The sequence below is a fragment of the Pseudorca crassidens genome, chromosome 8 (genome assembly GCF_039906515.1).
Source record: "Pseudorca crassidens isolate mPseCra1 chromosome 8, mPseCra1.hap1, whole genome shotgun sequence".
In the NCBI taxonomy this organism is placed as follows: domain Eukaryota; kingdom Metazoa; phylum Chordata; class Mammalia; order Artiodactyla; family Delphinidae; genus Pseudorca; species Pseudorca crassidens.
In genome coordinates, this window is record NC_090303.1 from 31,511,495 (window position 1) to 31,533,753 (window position 22,259).

At 42.3% G+C, this 22,259-nt stretch overlaps 1 protein-coding gene across 3 annotated transcripts in view; it reads right to left on the reverse strand.

The window, feature by feature from the left end:
• Nucleotides 1-2,323: 2,323 nt before the first annotated feature.
• ABCB1 (ATP binding cassette subfamily B member 1) overlaps nucleotides 2,324-22,259 on the reverse strand; it is a 102,357-nt gene continuing 82,421 nt past the window's right edge. For all 3 annotated transcript variants that reach the window (XM_067746120.1, XM_067746119.1, XM_067746121.1), the window contains 7 exons: nucleotides 20,047-20,147; nucleotides 18,651-18,791; nucleotides 15,837-15,993; nucleotides 15,148-15,345; nucleotides 7,295-7,501; nucleotides 3,726-3,872; nucleotides 2,324-2,933 (listed from right to left, as the gene is read on the reverse strand). In XM_067746120.1, the coding sequence (XP_067602221.1) occupies nucleotides 2,730-2,933; nucleotides 3,726-3,872; nucleotides 7,295-7,501; nucleotides 15,148-15,345; nucleotides 15,837-15,993; nucleotides 18,651-18,791; nucleotides 20,047-20,147 (1,155 nt within the window). In that variant the 3' untranslated portion in view covers nucleotides 2,324-2,729. The remainder of the gene's footprint in view (nucleotides 2,934-3,725; nucleotides 3,873-7,294; nucleotides 7,502-15,147; nucleotides 15,346-15,836; nucleotides 15,994-18,650; nucleotides 18,792-20,046; nucleotides 20,148-22,259) is intronic.

Consider the following 22,259-nt stretch of genomic DNA (forward strand, 5'->3'; position numbering starts at 1 on the left):
CCTCCTATTACAGTATTGTTGTCTATTTCTCACTTCAGATCTCTTAGTATTTGCTGAATATATTTAGGTGCTACTGATGCTCTTTATTATATTTTTCATTTCATTCACTGTATTCTTCAGCTTCAGAATTTGTTTGGTTCCTTTTAATATTTTCTATCCTTTGTCAAATTTCTCATTTTGTTTGTGTACTGTTTTTCTAATTTTGTTGACTTGTCTTTGTGTTTTCTTTGAACTCACAGAGTTTCCTTAGAACAGCATATTTGAATTCACTATGAGAAAAATCACAGATCTCCATGTCTTGGGTTGGTTACTGGAAGATTATTGTGACCCTTTGGTGGTGTCATGTTTCCTTGATTTTTCATATTCCTTGAAGCTCTGCATTGCTGTCTTCCCATTTGAAGTTAAAGTCACCTCCTCCTGTCTTTATTAACTGGCTTCAGGAGAGAAGTATCTTCCATCAGCCCTGCTAGTGATTGAGGCTTTCTCAGGCCTTCTCTGGTTACACCTGATCCACACTTCTTGCTCCCTCTTGTGGCAGAATCCTTAAGCTTATATGCCTCCCCTCGATCTGCAATGCACCAAACCATGTATTGGCTGCCTCCCTTTTTTCAAAGGTGGCCCTAAAGCTCATTTGTGGCTTCTCCCTGGCCTGCAGATTCAAGCCTGCATTCTTTGTGTGCTTGAATATCACCCACCATCTGCCAGACCCTGCTCTCACCACTGCTGCTGGGAGCACACACAGGGAGCCAGCCACAGGGTCAGGGGGTTTGTGTGGGTGAGGCATACTGAGCACTGGGGACACCCGTGCGCCTGTTGGAGGATCTGCAGGTGAGGCATTCCCAGCGGCTTCAGGGCAGGCTTCTTGAATGTGGTGAGCAGGCTCTGTGCCCCTTTAACACCCTCTGAGGGAGCTACGTGCCATTCTCCGTCTCTTCCTGCCTCTCAGTCATGCAGTTCATGTTTCAGTACTCTGGATGTGGGGAGAGAGAAAGGAGCTCCCTTGGCAGCCTCCCGTGAGCCACGTGTCACTCACAAGCTCTCACTTTCCCTGAGAGAAATCACAGGCTGAGATCTCTCTTCGCCCTAAGCTGTGTCCCCCTGGGGGGAGGGATGGTGCAAGTCAGGTCAAGCTGTTCCTCTCATCCTCTCAATGTTTCCAAACTCCGAGTTTTTCTGCTCCAAAGGTGCGCTGGAACTTCTCATCTGGAAACCAGGACCTGTACAAAGGCTCTATGGTCTGTGGGTGATTGTCTTAGACAGTGTCTTCCAGGGGCTCCTGGACCAAGGCCAAGGGGGGCTGGAGCCAGTTCACAGGCTACTGCAGGGTCCACAGCCAGGACCCAGGTCTTTATCCCTATTAGTTGACTCACGGGGAAGCAAGACTCCTCTTAGGTCCCTTGGCATATGATGCTGGATCCCACAACTCCCAAAAAGGTACTTTTGTCTGTGCTTGGATGCCAAATTATGTCCTTGAGGGAGAAACAAAGGATGTCTTATTCCGCCATGGGGCTCATGTTACCCCTCAAGGGTTTGTTGATCTAATCTACATTTCTTTGAGAGTGTGCACTTTCCTTCTCCTCAATTTCTTCTTTGGGATTTACTGGACCATGTCCTCTGCCAATTCTTCCTTGGAGGTGATGGCATTTTCTTCCTTTCAAAATTCTTTAGATAGTAACAATACCAATTATTTAAAATAAATATGGCAAATACTGCTCCCAGCTTGTGACTCTCAATCATGTTTATAGTGCTTTTTGGCTTCTCTTTTTATAGTCAGAGTATCATTTTCTGGTGATATTCTCCTTTTTCATCATGTTTTCATGATGATGTATTTAAACTTATGGCACATTTTAATCACCTGCCGCCAGAAGGATCAACTTTGGAAGAGACCAATTACTGGGAAAAGTGATGCATTATCAAAACAGAAAAAGAATTGTATTTTTAAAAATGCAAAAGTATTAAAATCCTATAAGAGCAATGCAAGATATTCAATGTACATCAGAGTATACACTTCACAATTGTCCATCCTCTGCCCCATCTCAGCCCCTAAAATCCTGTATTGATCTATGTGGTTGGTTTGACAGCCAGCATAAAGTGGAATTGCAAGAATCAGCAGGATCAAGTCCAAGAAGAATGAAGCCAGATGGCTTTGTAGAACCCAACGTGAAAAGACATGTACAATAGGAATTATTACACTGTTTAACCATTCTTACAAAAATTAATGAGAGTTTTTAAAGAAGTCCTTTTTTTAAAGTGCAGAAATGATCTTCAGTAGTCCAACTGGGAGACGATAGATTTACAGGCACTTTAGACAAGATGACTCCAGTCATATAAAAGTTTAGTTTTATTATAGGCACTTTACACAAACATTCAGTACTTTTTGCTACTTCTATAATCTTTTAGCAAGGTAGTCAGTTACAGTCTGAATAAGAAAATATAAACAAAAATTATACACTTTATTAACAAAATCTACTTTGAATGATTCTATAAATTTTATAATGCAATTAAAACCATTACTTTTCTCCAACTGATGCTGTTTCTTTCTGTTCCTTCAATTATAGTCTCTGAAAACTCTGAACTGGGTGGAATGATCTTCCACTGCAGCAGGAAATGTTAAATAAGTAACTCTACATCGTTTTCTCAGGAGGTGCTCACTTTTTCAATTTTGATTAAATGCCATATTTTAACACAAATATTAGGCAATATTTAATAGCTCATATGGTCACAGTTCGCTAGCGCTTTGCTCCAGCCTGGACACTGACCATGGAGAAATAGATGCCTTTCTGTGCCAGCAGCTGCTGGTGTGTGCCGTGCTCCTTGACTTTGCCGTTCTGAAACACCACTATCAAGTCTGCATTCTGAATGGTGGACAGGCGGTGAGCGATGACGATGCAGGTGCGCCCTTCTTGGGCTTTGTCCAGGGCTTCTTGGACAACCTGTTCAATAATCACACAAATTAACTCTGATCATAATAATCCACTCCCTTGAATTTCTCCTCCATAACAAGCCTCACAATTAATTTCTCCAACGATACGTGCCTCTTTAACAGTGGTGTCAATGGAATATAACATAGATTTTACAAAGCAAGGGATCTGTCGTATCAGAAGAATACTGAATCCTAATTTGGTTTATCTCAGAGTTATGACTATAAATACAGCCTATGCAATCATTTAGAAGCACTTAGTAGTGTGCCCAGCCTTGTGACATCCTTCTGGTCTAGCACTACAGTAAATACAGGAAGCCTGAGCACAGGCCGAACACAGCCTCCTTGAATTTTGGTATTTTTAAGATAAAAAAAAACTCAGAATGAGTTTATCTTTCAGACACCTGAACACTCCACTTCTTCTCAAACTGAGAACAATTGCTAGTATTTACCTTCAAGTACAGTCAGCTTTTAACACTGTTCTGTGCTTCCACTTTTTTATATAGTTGTTGAGGAGATGCTGCCAGTAGAAATGGGACTATGGCTCCTGAATGCAGCTTCTTAGATCAATACAAAGTGATCCGGGGCTGACTTTTGGAGCACAAGTGTTATAAGACTAATCTGCCTTGTTTCATCTTAGTTCTCTTGAATGACAGCTACCGAAAGTGTTTAGATTCCACTGAAAGTAACAAAACTCAGTATCTGGCTGAATTGTGTTCTCTACTGTAGAAGACAGAAGCATCAACTTAAAACCTTTTAAGGGACAACTGCTTCAAGTGTGAATGAGTCCACGTTAAATTCTTACCTTTTCACTTTCTGTATCCAGAGCTGATGTAGCTTCATCCAGAAGCAATATACGAGGCTGTCTAACAAGGGCACGAGCTATCGCAATGCGCTGCTTCTGGCCACCAGAGAGCTGAGTTCCTTTGTCTCCTACTCTGGTGTTATATTTCTGTAAATAGGGTTTTGTTATGATGAAGAGTAGAACTGATAAAGTTCTGAAATAGAGTGTGCTTGCAGAAAATAGGATAACCACTTCCACATACACAAAAAAGTTTAGGTTCAGAAGCTAAGAATGGGTTGAAGGAGAGTTAAACAACAAAAACATAGCTCTGAATGGCAGGATTAACCTCTCTTCTTGAAGACAGACGTTTGGGTCTTAAAAGTTATGCTTTAGTGTAGACAAGTCAACATATTTACGAGGAAGATGACTGTTGCAATGTGAGGCTCTTCCAGCCTTCTGGTTTCATTGCATTTGGGACAAAGATTGGTAGGAGGAAGGAAATTTGATTTTAACAGGCTATGCATAATAAAATAATTGAAACTCATTTTATTTATAACCAGCAGGTGATGCTCTCTGCATTATTTTAAAGTGAGGAAGGACGCAAGAGGGAGGGGATATGGGATGTATGTATACGTATAGCTGATTCACTTTGTTATACAGCAGAAACTAACACACCTTTGTAAAGCAATTATATGCCAATAAAGATGTTAAAAAAAATAAAATGTCGATTATGATAATATCCTTTTAAAAAAAAGTGAGGAAGGGAAGAAATTCTTGGGATGTTAGCCTTTTGTTGTCTGTTTTTATAAGACTATTTCCAAAGCTTCAACAATTTTAATGGATGCTAAGAAACTCTATTTGATATCTAACTTGAAAAGCTGAAATCTCCTGATTGACTTTTGTTTTCAGAGTTCTCCTGAAAATTTTCACATATTGTTTCCCAGAGCAGATAATGCTCACTAAGTATCCAATGTGACAACAGGACAGGAATTAATAGGGTATGTAGGGGAGAGCAGAAATGTAATGGGTAACCTAAAAAAACCATATTATCTTTTTATTTTCAGGTCCTTGCCAGGCTGAAATATTAGTCAAACTGTGGGCTCTGGTTCTGACATCCAGAGTTTGACTTTAAAATTCATGTTCCACTTCCTACACTGTTGGTGGGAATGTTAAGCTGGCGCAGCCACTATGCAAAACAGTATGGCGGTTCTTCAGAAAACTAAAAATAGAATTACCGTATGATCCAGCAATCCCACTCCTGGGCATATATCCAGACAAAACTATAACTCAAAAAGATACATGCACCCCTATGTTCATAGCAGCACTATTCACAATAGCAAGACATGGAAGCAACCTAAATGTCCACCAACAGATGAATAGATAAAGAAGATGTGGTACATGCATACAATGGAATATTACTCAGCCATAAAAAAGAACAAAATAATGCCATTTGCAGCAACATGGATGCAACTAGAGATTATCATACTAAGTGAAGTTAAGTCAGAAAGAGAAAGACAAATACCATTATGGTATCACTTATACATTTCTGGAATCTAAAATATGACACAAATGAACCTGTCTACGAAACAGAAACAGACTCATAGACATAGAGAATAGACTTGTGGTTGCCAAGGGGGAAGGGGGGAGGGGAGGGATGGAGTGGGAGGCTGGGGTTAGCAGATGTAAGCTATTATATATGGAATGGATACACAACAAGGTCCTACTGTATGGCACAGGGAACTATATTCAGTATCCTATGATAAAACATAATGAAAAAGAATATTAAAAAAAGAATGTGTGTGTGTATATATATATATAGCTGAATCACTTTGCTGTACAGCACAAATTAACACAACATTATAAATCAACTACCCTTCAATTTAAAAAAAATCCATTCTATGTAGGGTTGCCCATTTTCACTTGCTATTTCTGGCAACCTTAGTTCTATGGCACTCAACATAGAGCTCTCCACCTGCAGGTGGAGTAAGCGAGCCCAGGGGAGGTTCCGGCAGATGCTAGCGACTGGCCCAGCCCAGAGCTGCAGCCACCAGGGAGGCCAGAGCACTGGAGCAAGTCCCATGAGGGTGCAGAGGTTGCCAGGCTGCACTGCCACAGTATCGACCCTGTTGAGGCAGATAAAGGCAGGGCTGTACCCCTGAGAGGAGGAAACTAGACCAGCCCCCTGCAGGGTGAGGTAAATCCTAGTGTGAACCACTCAGGTGAAGAAGTAGATCCTTGGACAGAAAATAGGACTTAAGTGGTTTTGCCTTCTCTTTCCAGGTCTAGACATTGAGGAAAAGACTTATGATGTCTACAAGTGTGCTCCGTAGACACGTAGACAGAGCCCAGAGCCCAGAAAGGTAGGTCCCGGTGGTAGACAAAAGTGAGAGGGGCAAGGTATATTTCATAAGCTAGATAATAATTACTCTCTGTATTTGCCTTTGTTAACCCCTAGCCCAGTGGTTCTCACACTTTACCTGCATCAGCATCACCTGGGGTATTAAAACACAGATTGCTAGACCCTACCTCCAAGTTTCTGATTCAGTAGGTCTGGGATCAGGCCTGAAAATCTGCATTTCTTACAAGATCCCAGGTGACGCTGATGTTCTGGCCCACGCCCAGACTTTGAGAACACTGACCTCTCCGTGAGTAAAGGGAATTAAAGTGACATGCTTTGAATGTTCTAGCCTTGGGAAGGGCCAATTATCCACAGATGGGCTAGAAGGTTAAAGGAGGGGAGTGGACAACGCCTCTTCCCTGGGGCCTATGATGTGTGGTGACAGCAGTTATCCAAAGAAGAGCTTCCAGAAAAGGAAATCTTGGGAGAGGGTTGGGGCCGTAAGGCATTGCCATCTTTCCCCATGAGGAGAGGACCTTCTCCGCCAGTTTCAGGCTACTGAGCTTTATATTTTAGTTCTTCCTTAAAATAAAGAACATAACTTATGATAATGGGGGCGGGTGGGTTAGAGAAGATAGGTCTAGATTGCAATGCAAAATACAGGAGCTAAGAGGCTTAAGAGAGGGCAAGAGGTTCCATTTACCTAACTTCCTAGGAGGAATTCAGAAGGCATCTGTGGGACAACAGCCCAGGGAAGTTTTCAATAATCAGCCCTACAAGCAGAGGTTGGGGCGCATGGAATGTGCAATGGTGAGAGATGACACTCCAATGGCTCAGCCTTCCTCAGAGCCTTCTTTCTGGCACGGGGCCAGTTCCCTGGCCTGGCCTGACTCCACAGAGGGAGGTTTGAGGCTTGGGGGAGAGCGGCAAGGAGGCGGAAGGAAGGAAGGTTGAGAGAGAAATGGTGGGGGAGGGTCACTCTTGCTTCTGTGGGCCCTACACCCAGACTTGGAGGGAAAGGCCTCCCAGGCATATGTATTTTTCGGTAAGGTTGCTCACAGGGAGTGAGTCGGGTGATCAGGTAAACATCGCATCCACTGGGGATGGGAAGTGCAGGCAGATGCTTGTATACAGGTGGACGTGTGTTTTAGTTGCTCATTTCACCTTTGGGATCCAGCCCTTTTGAAGTCACAAGCATAGGCCAGGGGGGCTGCCACAGGCTCCCAGGTACCTTATTTGGAGAGAGACTTACATCAGGCAGCGTCTCAACGAAGGGGTGTATGTTGGCCTCCTTGGCTGCCTGCACGATCTCCTCCTGTGACACGACCCGGCTGTTGTCCCCGTAGGCAATGTTCTCGCCGATGCTGCAGTCAAACAGGACGGGCTCCTGGGACACGATGCCCATGTGTGCTCGGAGCCACTGGACATTCAGGTGCTTTATTTCCTTGCCGTCAATTAGCTGAAAACAAGAGATCACAGATCATCTTCAGAACCAGCACATTTTTTGAATTTAGCAAAATTAATATCGTTATTTCATACACTAAGACTGCCAAGTTATTATGAGACTTTTGTTGTTGTTTTCCGTTTGGTTTGTCAAGGTTAACTGAATAAGGTCATAATTGTATGCTTTGAGGAACCATCATATTTCTTCTGTTTCAACCCTATGCATGTGGTAGGCAGAATAATGCACCTCTCCCCCATCCAAGACATCCATGTTCTCGTTCATGAAACCTGCGAATGTTATTCACAAGTGTAGATGGAATTACCATGTAAGGTTGCTCGTCAGCTGATCTCAAAATGACGAGGTTACCTTAGATTATCCAGGTGGACCCAACATAATCATAAGGGTCCTCAACTGTGCAAGAGGGGGGCAGGAGAGTGTGTATCACAGTGGAGCAATATGAGAAAGACTCAACCGGTCACTGCCGGCTTTGAAGATGCAGGAAGGGGCCACGGGCTAGAAAAGGTAAAAAAGCAGATTCTCCCCTAGAGCCTTCAGAAGGCACAGAGCCCTGCTGACACCGTGACTTCAGCCCAGTGAGATCCACTTCGGACACATGACCTCCAGAATTTTTAAGATAAATTTGTGTCGTTTCATCCCACTAAATTTGCTGTCATTTGTTATAGCTGCCACAGGAAGCTAATAAAATGCATTCTAATTCTGGGATGTATTCTGACATCCTTATTCTTATGCACTGATTTTTCACAGGAAAAGTAGCCACCATTAGATTGGAAATAACTAACTGCTATACCGTAGAATAGGTTTGTAGGTCACGTTTCTGATCTGACCTGTTAGTTAGGATCAAGTTTTTGAGGACTTAAATGAAACAGAAGTGAGCGTCGGAAGGTGGCTGTTATATCTCTAAATCGTTGTTGATCTTAGGAATGTGAATTAATGTCTCTTAGTTTCTTTGTAAACTGGGAATGATAATTCCTAAAGTCAAAGAATTGAGGATTAAATGAAGTCATGTATGAACCCTACTGAGCACAGTGCTGGGCACAGGGTATATGAAGGACTGTCTGCGATTTGGATCTGACCCAAAGGAGCTGGAGGGAGAGGCTGCCCTTTCTCTAGTGACCTGTCTCCCCTTGGATTATCCTGCAGAAGCCTGGGGCATACCCATAAAGCCTGGTCGACAATAATCCTTGCTCTCTGATGCAGATGTGTCTGCCCCGAAGACCTACTTTGCAAGAGAATGCTGGCATTCAAGTGAGAGCTGTTCATCCTCCCTGAAGAAGACATCAGTGACTCAGCTTTGAGCGTTTATAATAGTGGTGATGAGTATGTCCTGAGCTATATATACACTTTGAATCCCGTGTACCTGGCTGGGTGCCTCTGGGAGACAGCTGGCCAGGGGTAGGGTACAGTCTTTGCTGCAGGAAGACAGCTTCTGTTTGTGAAGCCGGCAAGTGCAAGGATGGATGGAAAACACACGCATGACCTCATTAGTACCAAGCCCGGTTGCCATGGAGACTATTCCAAGCATCTATGCTCCAGGCTTCCTCACAGTGTTAAGTGAAGGTGGAAAGTAGAGAGTGAAGAGAGGCAGGAAAAACCATACAGGTATGTGGCGAAACAGCAGATCTTGTTAGATGGAACAGTGTGAAAAACGGAAATCTGAGGAAAGAAAGAGTAGTTTTTTAAAACACTTTTTTCCAGGCTTATACCCCTGGGAGAAAAAATAGACACCATCAAACGAATACAGTCAGACAAATATGACTGATCCCAGCAAGTTTTAATGAGCTTCTCCATCACACTGCATACAAGAAGACGTTTGGGCCTCCTCAGCCCCACGCTACACACAGCAACTACAAACTATTTAAAACCTGTGTTTGCTAAAGAATCCTTTCCTTAGGGGAAACCCGTTGAGAAGACCAAATATAAAAAGATCAACGCAGAGCTTCTTTGGCTGCCGCAGATGGCCCTCTGAGGGAAGACCAAGGAAGTCCAGGGCGTCAGTGAACACTGCTCAGAAGATACTGGTCCTGGGACTTCCCTGGCGGTCCAGTGGTTAAGACTCTGCACTTCCAATTCAGGGGCTGTAGGTTTGATCCCTGGTTGGGGAACTAAGATCCCACATGCTGTGTGGCACGGCGGGATAAAAAAAAAAAAAAAAAAAAAGATACTGGCCTAAATAAAAACTTAAAGTAACACACTGACAATAACACACTGACAATAACAATGGAAGGCCAAAAAACAAATAAATAAACAAAAACAATGAAAGGCTAAATTCAAATGACGAGCTATCTCTATTCCAAACTTAAATCTACTACCTGATTTCAGTAGCACAATCAAATGTTAAATATGTATTATCCTGTTGTATGTATTGACTCTGAAATGGTAATCATAGATAAAATATTGAGCATCGACTATATTATAGGTCCTGTTATAAGCACACCTCATGCCCTCTCTCGTTTAATATTCACGACAACGCTCGCGAGGTAAATGCGAGTTTAATCCCCATGTTACCGATGAGGACATGAGCAGAGTTAAGTCACTTGTGCAAGGTCACACTCTTAGTGACTGAGGGAGCTCGGATCGGACCTACACACTACAGGTTGGATTTTAGCAACACAGTGTCTCAGAATTGAAAAATACTTTCTGTCTTCCCTCAAAAGAGCAATGTCTCCATCTTAGCCCCAGCACCCACTGGGTAATACCCAGACAACAGGCTGCTAACTGTGTCCTAAGGGGGAGAGAGGACTCTGGTGGCAGCACATAGCATGGGCCGGCAAGGGAAGAAAGGATAGGTCGGGGGAAGACTCAAACCAGAGTGAGTCTCAGTGAAGCTAATGAACTTAAGATTCAAGGACGCCCATTTGCAGGCAAATGCTGGGAGCTGAACGGTGTTCTGGATGGAAGGGAGCCCAGTTCTTCTGGGTAAGCATTTAGGATAACCTGCCTAAAAAGGAGAGGGACCAGAATCTTTAAGGTTTCAATATTTTGTTGTGAATTTTTCTCATTTGAAGGAAATACTCACTTTCATATCTAATTGTGTGTTCATAACTTTGTATTCTTTCAAGTAGAGTCCCTGAAATTGTATAACTTTCAGGCCCCACCAAACTTGGAAACTCCACTCTCTGAACAATTCCATAGCTTGGTTTTGCAAGACTCGCCACAATATGATCTAAACCTTTTAAAGTTATCAGCTCAGAGGTTCTCCACCTCTGGTTGGCATCAGAATCACCTGGGAAAAATCATAAAAATGAAAAGGCTAGGTCCTGACCTTCATAAATGAGCCGGGGTGGCTGTGTTCTCTAGTAGCTCTCTAGGCCATTATGATCCACACCAACTTGAGAACCTCTGCTCAGGTCAATGTTTCTCAGAGTGTGATTCGAGGCTCGTTGATGGTCATGAGGATTTCCCGACCTCCTCAGGGTCAAGTCCTTGCTTCAAATGATCATTATGATCAAATGATGCTCAAATGCATAGACTCATTTTTTATGGCAACAAGAACAAATCATAGGACTTCCCTGGCGGTCCAGCAGTTAAGACTCCATGTGCTTTGGGACTTCCCTGGTGGCACAGTGGATAAGACCTCCAAGCTCCCAATGCAGGGGGCCTGGGTTCGATCCCTGGTCAGGGAACTAAATCCCACATGCATGCCACAACTAAGGAGCTGGCCTGCCACAACTCAGGACCCCACATGCCACAACTAAGAAGACTGCATGCTGCAACTAAGGAGCTGGCAAGCTGCAGTTAAGGAGCCCACCTGCCACAACTAAGACCCGGTGCAACCCACCAAATAAATAAATAAATAAATATTTTTAAAAAAAGACTCCAAGCTTCTACTGCAAGGGGTGTGGGTTCAATCCCTGGTGGGGGAACTAAGATCCTGCATGCCACGAGGTGTGGCAAAAAACAAAAAGAAAAAAGAAAAAAAAAGAAAGAACTAATAACCTATTAACTGAGTTATTCAGGGTCACTAACTGACATTCATAAACAAAACCTGGCACATTTACTAATGTGTATCGAGGGCACTTCCACTAAGAGGTCTGCCTGCTGTGGAGCACTTGGCAGTATTTCGAAGCTCTAGTGCAAATGCACAGGAGCAGATCACCGTACTCCCTGCAATGGAGGAGGACACTTTGTTTTCAGGGCATGATCAGTGTTGTCTTGAGATGGTTACTGTCCTATACACTCAGCATTCACTTCCATATTCTTCTGCGTCTGTCCTTCCACATATCAAGGGAGTGGAGGACTAATAACTGTTTCCCAGGCTCGCTCCTGGTTCTAGAAGTAACTGCGGTTCTACCGGTGAGATGCAGTGTGCAAAATCTGGGAGACAGAGGCCGTGGTAAACTAACACCTGTGTTTTGGCAGACGGGAGTTTTTACAACACCCAGACACTGGTCTTGTGTCTTCAGGTTTGGAGCAGCTGTGACACTGGCATCATTTCCTACAACCTCCTGGCCACAGGACTCCAGCTGAGATGCTGTGATTTGAATGTTGGGAGTGCTGACTTTGACTTTTACTTCCACTCTTCCAGCCCTTCCGGTGATTCTGTAAGCACCGAATGCCCCTTACTGAATATGTATCTGCGTGAAATACCTAGAGCAGCTTCTGTTTCCTACACTGAACCATAACCGATACGGTCCATGTTTTAAATTTCGCTCCCCTTGTGCTTATGAACACGGAGAATAATCATTCATTTCTTGACTTTCTTCTTGTCTAATTACTGCACGTATGTTTACCATTGTTGTTTTCAACTCCAACACTATTAACGCCAAGTGTTTTTTCCCACTACAGTGACTGTGAGTGTAGTAAGGGTGGTGGGGGGGAATTCTTTTGGTCTTTCCTAGGTGGGTTATCATCAAAAAAGTTTGAGAACCATGACTCTAATTAAATCTGCTATTTCAGCCAAACTGGCCTATATGCTGCATTGGGAACAAATCAGTCATCAGCCACAGCTCACGTCATCTCTTTCATCGAACGATGCCTTGATTGCTCACCCTTACAGCTTTAAGCAACCAGCTCTAATTATCCCTTAAGAACTAGCTCTAGGCCTATCTTCTTTAATGAACTCATGGAAGGATATGTTCCATCTCTTCAGTTGAAATCTTTGAGGACAGACACCATCCCCTGTAACTCATTAGAGCTCAACATTTAACACACTGCTTAAGAAATGTCTCTTAAGGACCACGATCAGTGTCTGAGAGCTAAAATTTCCTCCTCTGATTGCTTCCTGTGTCAGCAAGGTTTTCATTGAGAGTTCTCTGCCCAAACTTTAACCACGAAATTGAAGCATGAAGTCAGAATTCACAGAAGATATAAAACAAGGTAGTACAAATAAGGAACAAAGCTTGAGGAACAAAGTTTCCACAACTGTCAAAGAATGGACTGAGTAAAGGCATAACTGTCTGTGAATACAATAAGAAATATTTATGATAACTGTGACTACCGTGGGGAAGTGAAAAGGGCCCTGGCCTACAGGATGAAAATTCTCTTTTCACATCAATCATTAATGCAAGTAGGGCCCATATAGAGCTGGCAAGCATCGGTCTGACTATCCAAAGTAGGTGTCCATCCTGGATGGACAGTGCCCAGGCCCATTCCAGTTGTTGAATATTTTGAATATCACCTCTGAGTTTGACCAGTAACTCAGTGCCTACATAATGAAAATGTTTTCCTCTGAATTCCATTCCTACCTAGTTTGATTCTTTTCCTAGTCCCCATTATAGTCATTTAAAAATCCACTACTCGGGCTTCCCTGGTGGCGCAGTGGTTGAGAGTCCGCCTGCCGATGCAGGGGACACGGGGTCCTGCCGCGGTCCGGGAAGATCCCACGTGCCGCGGAGCGGCTGGGCCCGTGAGCCATGGCCGCTGAGCCTGCGCGTCCGGAGCCCGTGCTCCGCAAGGGGAGAGGCCGTAACAGTAAGAGGCCCGCGTACCGCAAAAAAAAAAAAAAAAAATTCCACTACTCCCAGGAGTTCCCTGGCGGTCCAGTGGTTAGGACTTCACGCTTTCACTGCCATGGCCCGGGTTCAATCCCTGGTTGGGGAACTAAGATCCCACAAGCTGTGCAGCACGGCCAAAAAATCGTAACAGTAATAAAATGTCACTACTCCCTTCAAGACTCCTATGTCATTCCCAGTACCTAAGACAGTCCCTGACACGAACTTACTGACAGTTTATTGAATGTTGCATGAATAAATCTGACCCTTCACTTACTCTTTTAGTTCAGGAAACAAAGGAGAATCCCTCTATGTTCTTTATCTGTTTCCCAAATTTGTTGATCTCGCTTTTTTTCTTTTTCCTTAGAAGATGTTTGAATTCCCTCTCTCCATCAATGGTTTTATCTCATCCTCAGCCATAAAAATGTTCAAGATTCCCCATGCTAAACATCTTCCCTGGGCTCTGCCTCTCCACTCTTATTTTCCTTTCCTTCTCCTTTGATCTTCTAGCTAGTCTACACTTCGCTCAGTCTCCATTTCCCCTCCTGACCACACCTCAGCCATGCTCAACTGTTTCCTACCACCATCACTTCACTGAGAAGACTGTGAAATGTCAGAGGCAGCCCATTCATTGCCAAATCCTCCCATGTGTTTTCAGTCTCCGTCTTACCCCATCTCTCCACGGCATTTGTCAGTGCCGACTACCTCCTCCTGGTTGAAACCCTTCCCATCCCTGGCTTCCATCTTACTAGTCTCTCTCAGCACCCCTCCTCTGTCTTTCTGGCTTTTTTTCCTGCATCTGCTCATGTAAACTGAGACCTAACCAAGGGAAGGGGGATGGCTGGTAAAAAGGCTGCTTGCAGAGGAAGGCAGAGTAGCAGGGTTGAGGGAAAGGCTGGAGAAGTTGGCTGGGGCAGTGGACACAGCTTGGAGACTATATCTAGGATGTCAGACTTTAAGTGGGACTACTGTTTAAAAGTTTGTAAAGCCACGGCTTATAGTTGAGAATTAAATACATCTAGGCAGGGGTTTCCCTGGCAGTCCAGTGGTTGACACCTTGCCTTCCAGTGCGGGTTCGGTCCCTGGTCGGGGAGCTGGGATCCCACATGCCACACGGCCAAAAGGCCAAAGCATGGAACAGAGGTAATATCGCAACAAATTCAATAAAGACTTTGAAAAGTGTCCACATCAAAAAAAAAAAAAACTGAAAAAAAATACATCTAGGCATTTAGAAGATGAAAAAACTGAAATGAGCTAAATAAGAAAGTGTGCTCAGACCTAGAGATTATGACACTAAGTGAAGTCAGACAGAGAAAGACAAATATCATATAATATCACTTATATGAGCAATCTCAAAAAATAATACAAATGAACTTATTTACAAAACAGAAATAGACTCACAGACATAGAAAGCAAACTTAGGGTTACCAAAGGGGAAACATGGCAGGGAGGAATAAATTATGAGCCCGGATTAACATACACACACTACTACATATAAAATAGATAACCGACAAGGACCTACTGTATATGCTCCCTATAGTATAGGGAACTCTACTCAGTATTCTGTAATAACCTATACAGGTAAAGAAAATGAATGAATATATGTGTATATATATAACTCAATCACTTTGCTGAGTGATTTACAATACTGTAAATCAACTCTACTCCAATAAATTTTTTTTTAAAAAGAAGAAAAAAAAGTGTGCTCACCACTGTTCCAGCCAAGGGGTCGTAGAACCGCTCCAGGAGCTGGACCACCGTGCTCTTCCCACAGCCGCTGCTGCCCACCAGGGCCAGCGTCTGGCCCTTCTTCACCTCGAGGCTCAGCCCCTGAAGCACTGGGATGTCTGGTCGAGTGGGATAGTTGAACACGACTTCATTAAATGTCACATTTCCTTCCACTGTATTCTAAAATCAGAACAATGACAGTAAATTTGATTACTGCAATCCTGAAAATTCACAATAGCCAACCCTCTCTACCGCGAGGTATCAGAAGGTAGTGAACTTGTACTACAGTCAGGCTTCATTTGTAACTGCTAAAATGTAATACATAAGATCTAAAAGGGTCAGTGTTTTCATAGCATGTCTCATTAACACAATACAAATGTGAAAACTCAAATCTGTTCCCCAAGAATAGGGTCACCTACATATAATAAAACCTGATTAGCAGGATTTGTGTATAAAATGGGCATTATTTCTACATCCGTGTGGCTTTGTTCTACAAAAGTACTAGACGTTAACTTGTATTATCAGCATTTACTAAAAGGAACTAAAAGGACAGAGGAACTTTCATTTTATTACCACCAAATAAAAAAAGCACAGATTTTATTAAACTTCCACTTAGAATACTAAAATTCATCAGTTAGGAGCAGATCACATAATCAAAACATCAAACTGACCGGCTTCAGGCCTTCCGTGCTGTAGCTGTCGATCACAGGGGCTTTTTCAATGATCATGATGACATGGGCTGCTGACACTTTGGCCTTGGCATAGTCAGGAGCAAATGAACTGACCTGACCCACAGCCATCGCGCCAAAGACAATGGCTGAGAACACTCTGCCAACGACAAAGGCAAAATGTGCAGAGTTAGGACTGCAATGCTAGAAAGGTGACACTCCTACACCCAGAGAGCACTGTCTCAAACAGTCACAACACGTTAGTCAAAAAGTTTCAAAAAAAAAACCAAACACTTTTCCTTATAAGTTCATATCGGTATAACTGATTGTAAATTGACCCCACGTTTCATCTCTCTCTGTGTCCTCACCTTCTTGTGACTTTGCAGCTCCTCCACTGAGGAAGGAGAATTTGTTTTCCTACCCTTTGAATCTGGGTTGGCCTTGGAATTTGCTTTAGCCAACAGGATGTGGAGGAAGTGACTGTTGCCAGGTCCAAGCCTATGACTCAGGGGGCCGTGCATGTTTCTCTCTCTCCCTGCCACTACCACAAGCCCACCTAGCTGCTGGAGGACAAGGCACAGACAGAAGAGTGCCGTGGGCCCCAGCCAACCAGCCTGTTACCCATTGCACACAAGAGCGAGCCCAGCTGAGATCCACTATGCCCAGATCAGCAGAACTGTCCAGCTAACCCCCAAACTTAAGGGCAAAAATAAATGTTTGTTATCATGTGTCACTGGGGGATAGTGGGTGGTTGTCATGCAGCGTTATTTGTGGCAATCAATAACGGATATAGGCGTTCTGCTGGATTACATCAGATTCTTAGAAAACCTGTGAACTGTACCGCAGAGAGTTCCTTAAAGAGTCAGCTATCACGCTGCTTGCAAGACGCATCGACATTCTTTTTTTTTGGCCACGCCCCACGCCTTGCAGGTTCTTAGTTCCCCCACCAGGGATCGAACCCAGGCCACCACACTGAAAGCGCCAGCTCCTAACCACTGGGCCGCCAGGGAATTCCCTGCATCGGCGTTCTTAATCTATGACATGGGAGTCATAGCAGCTTAAAGTTGGGAAGGACTTCACAGAATGTCAAGTCCAGCTCTCAATGCTTGTGCCAGGGCACATCCCCTAAGCTAGCTTCCATCCTTGGTTTTAGGACGGAGGAAGTTTGATTGAGGAAGTCTATTGTTAAAAAGTTCCTTTTCAAACCAAGAAAAACGTACATCCTTTTGCATAATACATCCCTTCAAAGTACTGGAATATTATTTTCAAAACCCTTAGCATCTTTGGTAAGTCCCTTCATTTTCAACATTTCAGCCGCCCTTCTCTGGACACGTTTATCAAAATGCCTTTTTAGGGCTTCCCTGGTGGCGCAGTGGATGAGAGTCCGCTTGCTGATGCAGGGGACGTGGGTTCGTGCCCTGGTCCGGGAAGATCCCACATGCCGCAGATCGGCTGGGCCCGTGAGCCATGGCCGCTGAGCCTGCGCGTCCGGAGCCTGTGCTCCGCAACGGGAGAGGCCACAGCAGTGAGAGGCCCGCGTACCGCAAAAAAAAAAAAAACCAAAAAAAAAAAGCCTTTTTAAACAGTGAGTGTAACATTAGGAATCTCCCAGAATAATGCCATGAGTCCATCAGGTCCATTCCTTTGCACTCTATTCCTGAGTTAATGTAGCACACAGTGTTTTTTCTTTTTAATAGCTCTACATAAATCACACAGATGGTTCATCTTGGTCTTGTTATCATTTAGACCTGTGGAATCTGTTTAAAATGGACTGCTCTTCAGCCAGGTCTCCCCTATTCCTTACTTGGAAGATGGATTTTCCGAATCTGCAAGTCCAAGAGTCAGCAATTTCCATCAATTGAATACCTTAACCTCAGAGTAAAGCGATACATCAGATAATTATCTCATCAAAGCACCGATGCCAATGGTGCCTGGTTTTGATCTTTTGGTTATAGTTATAAATAGCACCTGCATATCAATTATCAGAAAGATGTTGAGTGGAAATTTTAAATCTTCTGTTGGAGTCATCCTGAGAAAACTGTCATGCACGCACAAGTCAATGTCTAAATAGGATGGAAATATTACACTAACACATATTCCCAGGCTTCGATGATGCCGCTTTAAATGTAAAACTGTATCACCACTAATTATGGTATGGTATCAAAGGGCAGCTCAGCCATCACCAAGCCTAGACACTCGGAAAAATTACACGTGTTTTTCACTACCAAACTGCATATTTTAGTATTTTAGAAATATTAGCTAAGTCCAGGTCTCTCTCCTCCTGACTGAGGTACAATTGTCTGCATTCACAGTGATGGGGCAGATACTCCAATCGAGCTTCCTTTGTCATTTCTGCATTTCTCCAGCTCTTACCTTCTAACTGCTTTTCTCTTATGAAAGAAAGCAAATTTATCCTAGAATCTTCCGGGGCTCTCAGAACTCAGTGCTCCACACTCATTCTTTGGCCGCCCTGTTTAGAATCCTTTAAAAGGAACCAGGTACTTGGCCCCGGGTTAGGCTTCTTCCCAAAACACCCAGGCCTTCTGGAAACTCCTCATTGAATCACCACCCCAGCTAGCCATGGATTCAAGAAGGTCAAATGTGTGAGTCAGCATCGGGGAGAAGGGCAGACACAGATTCCCCAAATGAAATGAGATGCTTCCAGGATAATACACGGAGACTCAGAGGCAAAATGCCATCTTCTGAATCACCAAAATCTCTTCATGAAGCTTCACAGTAAGCTTTTCTATCCAGGCATGAAATGTGCGCCTCGGTTTGATTCCTAGAGTTAACTGTAAAGACGACCCCCATACTTACAAGAGAACATCCTGAAAGTCTATGATGCCATGTGCCACCAGGTAGGCGCCAAAACGGAAACAGCCAGCGTAAGAAAAATACATCATTGCCTGGGTGATGGAAAACGTGATTCCAAAGATGTGTGCTTTCCTCAAAGAGTTTCTGAAAAGAAGACATTCTGAAACTTACTTGACTTTCAATTCTCAGTCCTTACAACGTAACCTTTCATGGGTTAGCAGTGGGGTATGAAGGTGTAGCAGACAAAAATGGGTTTCGTCTCCAAAACACTAAGTTCGGTCCTCACATCACCACTTGTGAGAATTTAGGAAAATACCTTGTCTCTGAACCTCAGTGTCTTCATCTTTAATGGAGAAGTAACCACACCTCAAAGCATTAAGGTCAAGTTAAAATAAGCCGAAGACAACAAGAAGAGTTTGTTAGGGATTAATAAATTCCTTCCCTTTCCCCCACCCATGGACATATAATACGTACGTACTCTACAGTAAACATTCGTTCAACACACGTTGACCCAAAACCACAAGCTCGAGGGACCATGAAGGGCCAACACAAAGGAACCAGGCATGTTCTTGCCCTTGGGGACCCAGGAGTCAAGTTGGATTGTTATTTATGCAATGGAAGTACCTTATGAATCATGTGTTAAAGGAAGAAAGGAGAAGCACTAAGCCTCTAGGGGAGTTAGAGAAGGCTCTGCAAAGGAGTTAACACGTGGATTCTCTGATCCACATGGAACTGGGCGATGTGGAGGTGCGAGAGGCTGGTGAGTGGGTTGCCTACTCCTGCTTTAATCAGATCAACTTCTGCTTTTATCTGTTTCATATATTGGGATTTCAAGTGAATTTTTTTCATAAAAAAAGACTCTACTCTCATTTTGAAAACTTTGAAAACCCACTGATAAAAGAAGAAAGGAGACTCAGAGACTCAGTGCTTATGTTCACATCACTTTTTAGAGCCCTCACTGTGAGTTCATTAAAGGAAGAACAGAAGGTCTGCACGAGAGAAGGGTAAAGAGAAGAAGGAAGGGTGTACCCAGGAAGACCACCCCTCAGGCTCCACAGATACCTCAAATTTCATGTTCCACAAAAAACTCATTCCCAGTGGGAACATATAATAGCATCGTCATGCAAATGTAGCTAGTATCAGAGTCATTCTCAACATCCTCTCTCCCTCCCCTCCCCTCAGTTATCTGCTCTTACAGGCTCTGCCTCAGAGATGTCCCTGCCTTAGGTCAGGTCTTGTGATTCCTCTCTTGGATTAATTATAATTGCTTCCCAATTGGTTCCCTTCTAGAAGTCTCTCCACTTGTTCCCTACCTTCTGGCCAAAGCAATCTTCCTGAAAACAAATCTGGTGATTGAAAAACTTCCCATACTCCCCTCCCACTCTTCAGTGGTTATTACCTGTATGGTACCTGCAAACTCAGGGCATACATATATTCAAACTTCTCCTCCCGAGTCAAAGAAACAACAGTTCGGAAGTTTTCTATTGCTTCCGTGGCAATCTGTAACAGAGAATGTCCCGTTACTAAAGGCACCAAGGCCAACAGTGGCAATTAGTTTGAATTCCATATAAGAGATTCATAAAATTAACTTTATTAATAAGTATTATTTACATATTACATATTAAATAATATTTATTATGACTCCTGAGTGTCTTTGCTATAGAAAAGGATACCAAGTGACTTATCAAATCGAGATTTAGGTCTGGAAGGAAGATGGGCTAATTCAAACTCCCCTCTACAGAAAGAGAAACTGAAGCTTCAACAGATGAAGGCCCTTACCTAAAGCCACATGGCTTTACAGTAGCAAAATTAACCTAAGAACTCCGTATTTTATCTCCATTGCAGTGCCCTTTCTTCTATGATGGTCACATTTTAAGTTTATAATTATTATATATATAAAAGTTATTATAATGTCATTAAATTATAATATTATTAAAATACCTATAAAACATAATGTTTATATCTTTCTCTGTATAATTGTCATTTGAGACAACTAAAGAATATTTGGAAAATATTGAAAAGACAGGGAAGGTAATGAAAAGTGACATACTGGTGTATTTTACATAATAGCTTACATGTTGTTATTTTCTAAACTATACCTGTTTAACAAAATTGGGCTCAAGTTCTATGTTTGGCTCCATAGCCTTCTTTTTTACCTTAACAAATAAAGAGACGTTTCAAAGGTCATTAAACATACATTAACAACGGGATGTTTAAAGGGCCACTTACTATCCCAGCCAGCTAAGCAGTCCTTTACTGCTGAACAGAGCTTTCAATTCTTATGAAAAATAATGCTGTGATAAACATCTTCATACATAAACGTTTGTCCATATTGAATTCTTTTCTCTTTTTTTTTTTTGAATTTTTTTTTGAATTATTTTCTTAGGAGAAGTTCTTAAAAGTTAAATTACTAGGTCAAAGGGAATAAACTACTTTTTAAGGAACACAGCACATATTATCAATTGGTTTTCCAGAAAGTTTCTATCTATATTTTAATTGAATTTAACTTCCAACAAGGCTATTTGACTAGGACAAATACATCCTTTACCACCTTTTGGAGTCTGGGTAAAAGAGCTATGGAAAATACAAGAAACATCAGCGTACAAAAGGAGATTTCAGCCTGCATCAGCATGCGACCCTGAAATGCCCTTCTATCTTGTTCTCCTCATCTGTAAAATGAGTAGGATGGACAAGAGGGTCTCTGAAGTCCCTCTTAACTCTAATTCCAAGAGAAATAATTTTTAGAATTATAAGTCTAAATTATAAATCAGTAAGAGAAATTATCCTTATTGTTTAACACGTTCTTCTTAACTCTAATTCCAAGAGAAATAATTTTTAGAATTGTAAGTCTAAATTATAAATCAGTAAGAGAAATTATCCTTATTGTTTGACACGTTCTTCCTTTCTCTGGCCTCTACACTGGTCGGAACTGATTCTAATACAGACACATTCAATTACATGAGAGTGATTTACAGCACACACACAAAAAATCACAAACCCAAAATCTTACTTATTCTTTACTGAATCCTACACAAATACCTAACTTCAAAGATAATAGTGGATATTTGATACGACATTGTTGGTTTTAAAGACTAATGCAAAAAATATTAGAAGAAAAAAATTAATACCATAATCTTCAAAACAAAAAGATATTTAAAAAATAAAGTTAAAAATATTATACTCTGACCCAGCAGGCCAAGAAGATTGTACTATGTTTACCATAAGCTACTAACAATACAGGAAAATGTCCAGATTCAATTTATGTCAAAATATTTTATAAAATTCTTTACATATTATAAAAATAGTATATACTCTTTTTAGAAAATGCTAAAAGTATAGAAAGCAAAAAGTTAGAGGAAAAAATTGACCTCCAGTCAAACCCCCAAAGACAATCCTTGTTCAGACCCATGGTAGAAATATTTTCAATTATGAGGCTTCAAACAAAGAGGTTTTTTGCATCAGTAAGAAAATTCAACAAACTATAACAATGTCTGCTGAAAAACAGACTTTACTGTAAATTTCAGTGTAATGATTTTAAGAAATATTTTCTGCGCACATTCTTCTAAGGCAGGTCTGTTTTGTTTGTGATTGGTTTGTAAATGTCATTGCTTT